This window comes from Argentina anserina, chromosome 4 (genome assembly GCF_933775445.1).
Source record: "Argentina anserina chromosome 4, drPotAnse1.1, whole genome shotgun sequence".
Lineage (NCBI taxonomy): Eukaryota > Viridiplantae > Streptophyta > Magnoliopsida > Rosales > Rosaceae > Argentina > Argentina anserina.
This window is the reverse complement of record NC_065875.1, coordinates 21,390,424-21,395,086: the sequence shown is the minus strand read 5'-3', so window position 1 is coordinate 21,395,086 and position 4,663 is coordinate 21,390,424. Positions and strand designations below refer to the sequence as shown.

Here is a 4,663-nt window from a genome sequence, read left to right as displayed (position 1 = left end):
AAAAGATGGGCTACCCAGTGTCTGTCGGTGTACTGCATGAGGGATAACATATGGGTTGCATGGGTCTCATAAGTACCCATATATTTAGTGATATTGGGTAACATATTGGTTTCTCAGTGTCTGTCGGTGTAATGCATGAGGGGTAACAGATGGGTACCTGGGTCTCATGAGTACCATGTTTTTAAATGATTTTTGGTAACATATGGGTTGCCCAGTGTGCCATGATTACACATATTTCTAAAATTATATTGGGTAATAGATGGGTTGTCCAGTGTCACATTAGTACGTTTGTTTTTAAATGTTATCTGTCATATTTCCCTTATATGCGATGTATGTTATACTGTTGGCTTACTCATACGAGCTGGAAAGCTTATCGGGTTTGTGTTTACAATCCCGGTGCACCAATTCAATGGTGTATGGGATAGTTCTGCATGTGGGGATTAGCATATTCAGAGGGCTTACTCTGAAGATTTATTTCTTCTGTTTGTGGTGATGATTGAGGGTGAAGAAATAGATTCAGATAAGATACATATGAGGATATATAAACAAAACAAAAAAAGTAGCAAGGGAAGAATAAGATAACATTCTTAGAGTAAGAATCTGGAGCAACCTTTTGTAAAGCTGGAAAAAGATATTGGATGCGACCATATACTTTTGTATAAACTATAGATAGAAAACCTCGTGTAATACTTTAGGGAGTGGAAGCAAGGTAGCACAGACTGATTTTTCACCTATTATAATTCTTTCATATTAATAGTACGTAAACTTGTAATTGAGGCTAGCTAGCTAGCTAGAGCTAAATCAAATGAAACCAACTTACAATGCATACTGACCGATCTTCTGTATATACCTCACGTAGAGGCCCCTCATAATCTTTCACCTCTGTCACTCTGTGATAAAAAATGGCCCTTGTACCTCAGAACAAGACACCCAACAACATTCCTAAAGGAGACTACTGTCGTCCTCATCTGCTCAGTAGAGATAGCCATCGTCAATTTGAAACGGAAGACAGTTCAATCATCAGCCAAGTTCTGTACATCGATGAATCTCATGATGACCGTCCCTATGATCCTACTCCTATTTCCTTGAAACATATTCTACGAGCCTCTGAGGTTATTCTTTCCCATGCCGATACCCCAGATATCCATTCCGATGTTTCGGTAAGTCTTCTTAGATGAGAGAGATTTACTGATTAACATAATAGCATATATGAGTCAGCTGTTAAAAACTTAAAGCCAGAGGTTATAGCTAGCTTCTGCAAATTTGGTTTAATGACTACGAATTACATCAAATAATCTTGACCTTTTTTTTGTTTGTGAATCAAAGAGATCAACAATACCTGCGAGTGGAGCAGATGAGTATACCTTGGAGGATGACTTGGAACAATTTGCGAGCTCAGTTAGCCTGCATGAAAGCTACGGTGTTCCAACCAGTATCTTTATTGCAATTTCCGGCAAGGTCGATCAATTTACGTACATTTAAATTATTTAACATATATGCATGATATGTATACTGATTTTGTAGTATAAAATTTAAGCGTCTATGAACCCTATAATACGTACCTCTTTGAAGAACATGTACGTAAGGCGTAAGTACTTTATCTAACCAAATGATGCATCACGTAATTCATTTCATGATTTTACGAGAATTGATCTCAGATGTTAATCAGTTCTGCATGCATGAGTGCTTGTGTCGTATAGGAGATTGCTAATTAGTGCGATTAACATATATTAATGGCTTAATGCCCGCTTAATATGACAGTTATTTACAAAAAAGTGGATAACCAGAGAAGATAACAACAAGCAAAAGATAGCCATGGGTATTTTACATGCCGTCCATCAGTACGATTGGCAAGAAAAGGTGGTACTCGTCCTGGGAACTTTTGCTGTGAAAAATGGTGAGCTTTGGCTTGTGGCTCAGCTTTACACTACCTATGCGCTAGCCAGAGAAATCGGCAAACTCGAGCAATTACCGGAGTTATTGGAGGGCCCAGCGACGAATTCAAAGTCAAAATTTGAAGCATACAACAATCTTGTTCAAGCCGTGCTTAAAGTGACCAAGCTCATTATTCGGTTACAGGAGATTCGCCGTGATCCGGACTCGAACGCCGAGCTAGAATCGACGACTAATTCAACTGATTTCCATATTGCTACTGCTGTTTACTGGACAATTTGGAGCCTAGTAGTTGCTGCATCACACTTTGTAGGGATCACCTGCATGGGTCTTGAGTAAGTTATTAATTATTCTCACTTGCTAATTAATTTTGAAGCCCTAAAGTTTCTTCACTTGAACATCAAACCCTAATCTGTTGAAAACCCTGCGGTACTCGCAACTCGGTCTATCTGGAGTACAACAAATATAAATAGTTCAGGTAATGTAGTGGTGATCCCAATTAAAATTAACTCTTAACAGTAGAAACAGTAAAGTTGAGTTTGTCATTCGATTCTCTGACTAGCTACGGTGACCAAAATTGTATATATATGTCCATGTTAATTGGATCGTGTATCTCACGTACAAAAGGCCTCTATTCTTCTAAAATAGTTTTTTTTTTTTTGTATTTGAATTCTTTCAGCTACAAGATGGAAGCATGGGGACTATCATTTGCGATCCAAAAGCTCGAGACCATACAGGGCGACCTTGAGGAGTCCATAAACAGTTTATATGATGCCATCAGTGAGGATCTATTACCCTTAGATTCATTTTCAATTGCGAATTCAATGAGGAACCAAATGTTACCTAGCTTGGATTATTTTCTTGTGCCCAACTATCAACTAATTAATGATCTATTAATACGTACAGAGAGAAAGAAAGATGATAAAGATTTAGCTGCTATTGCATACATTTTAGAAAACCCACATCTTGACAACATCAAGCCTTTAAAGGTTTTGTTTTTCAAGGACCAGCCAGCACTCTATGATTGCTACAGAAAGAGAAGGGTTTGCCCTCAATTATTACTTCATCTCAAATTGAACTAATATCATATAAGAAACTCCTTCATAGTATCTTCTTAAAAACAGGTGAGCATTGGTCTGTTGAAGGGGAAGATTGTAATACTGTTCCTTACAGATCTAGACATCCTCCATGAAAAGGAGTACATGATCGTTCAACAAATGTACATGGAAAAGCACCACGAGCCAACGAAGCCAGAGAACCAGTACGAGGTTGTGTGGATTCCGATTTTGGACACATGGACTGCAGCCAAATATGAACGGTTTGAAACCATTAGAAATGCAATGGAATGGTACTCGGTTTACCTCCCTTCAGTAGTTTCGCCGACTGTGATCAGGTATATTCGAAAGGAGGATAAATGGAACTTTGTGAAGAAGCCTTTGCTTGTGGTGATGGACCCTCAAGGAAATATAGTGCACAACAATGCTGTACACATGATATGTGTTTTTGGAAGCATAGCATTTCCATTTAATAAAAGCAGGGAGGACTTGCTCTGGGAAAAAGAGACCTGGAGGATGGAACTTGTGGCAGACCCCATCGATGATAATATACTTTCTTGGGTACGTATTGTAGTTTTAGTTCTTAATTATATGTTAATGTTTTTGATTTATAAGTAAAATTAAGATAGCAAACAAAAATATATATATATACATATCCTTAATCACGTTTAGACATTGCGAGGCAAGTAGTTGGTTGGTAGTTTTTGGTGACAGATTGCAGTTGTATATATTGTTAGCTAGACTTTTAGTTAAGTGAACTTCTGAGTTATATCGTTAGCTAGACTAATTATCAATTGAACTGTCTGAAACAAATTTTATCCACAAAATGTACTTAAGAAAATTCTAAAATGTGATGGGCTAGGAAAGAACTCACTTATCCTCATATCCAAACTGAGAAGTATTTTGCCTTGATTTCGATCAATAGATCACCGAAAGAAAGCACTTATGCTTGTACGGTGGAGAAGATATAAATTGGATCCGGAATTTCACAAGGGTGGCAAAAAATGTTGCTTGGGAAGCTGGAATCGGGTTGGAATTGCTTTACGTGGGCAAGAACAAGGCTAAAGAGAGACTGGTGAAGAACATAATGAGAATCATTCAAGACGAGAATCTAAGCCACACGATCGAGTGGCACCTCATTTCGTTTTTCTGGACTCGTCTGGAAAGCATGTGGCAATCCAAAGGACATCAACTCCAGAACAAGCTTAAATCAAGCCAACTTCGGAGCACTGATTCCGTTGCTATGAAGAAAGATGATGCCGTAATGCAGGGAATTATATCTATGCTGAGCTTCGGTTCCAGCGACCATGGGTGGGCGGTGATTGGAGCCTGTTCGGCGGAAATGTCTAAGGCAAACGGGGAGCACATGTTGAGGAGCTTGAGGGAGTTTAATGCGTGGAAGACAAGGCACATTGAGATAGGGTTTACACCTGCACTGAATGAATACCTAGCTGGGGTGTCAAAGCAAGCTCCACATCACTGCTCCAATTTGACGTTGCCCGTCACCGGACTAATGCCGGAGACGGTGGCCTGTGCTGAATGTGGACGTATCATGGAGAGGTTCAACATGTTCCTGTGCTGCAGTGACTGAACTCGACATGTGTATATAGTTGTATCGTACGGCTTTAATTTTTTGAAGCATACATTTGTACGTTAATTAGCTTTGGCGGTTGCTAGCTGCTCATTAACAGTGGAGATGTAGCGCCGTTGGAACA

At 39.2% G+C, this 4,663-nt stretch overlaps 1 protein-coding gene across 1 annotated transcript; it reads left to right on the top strand.

Moving 5' to 3' along the window:
* The first annotated feature begins 826 nt into the window (after positions 1–826).
* Positions 827–4,663, top strand: LOC126791252 (protein SIEVE ELEMENT OCCLUSION B-like). Its single transcript, XM_050517673.1, has 7 exons — positions 827–1,160; positions 1,327–1,458; positions 1,762–2,228; positions 2,573–2,673; positions 2,800–2,936; positions 3,018–3,509; positions 3,874–4,663. Exons 1-7 carry the CDS (start codon positions 903–905, stop codon positions 4,537–4,539), a joined length of 2,253 nt encoding a protein of 750 aa, XP_050373630.1. The 5' UTR covers positions 827–902; the 3' UTR covers positions 4,540–4,663.

Bases quoted from the DNA above. Each gene is read 5' to 3' on its own strand.
- LOC126791252 (XM_050517673.1), top strand. From the start codon at position 903: ATGGCCCTTGTACCTCAGAACAAGACACCCAACAACATTCCTAAAGGA. The intron at 1,161-1,326 runs GTAAGTCTTCTT...TGTGAATCAAAG, and splicing joins ATATCCATTCCGATGTTTCG to AGATCAACAATACCTGCGAG. The intron at 2,674-2,799 runs GTGAGGATCTAT...TAATACGTACAG, and splicing joins CAGTTTATATGATGCCATCA to AGAGAAAGAAAGATGATAAA.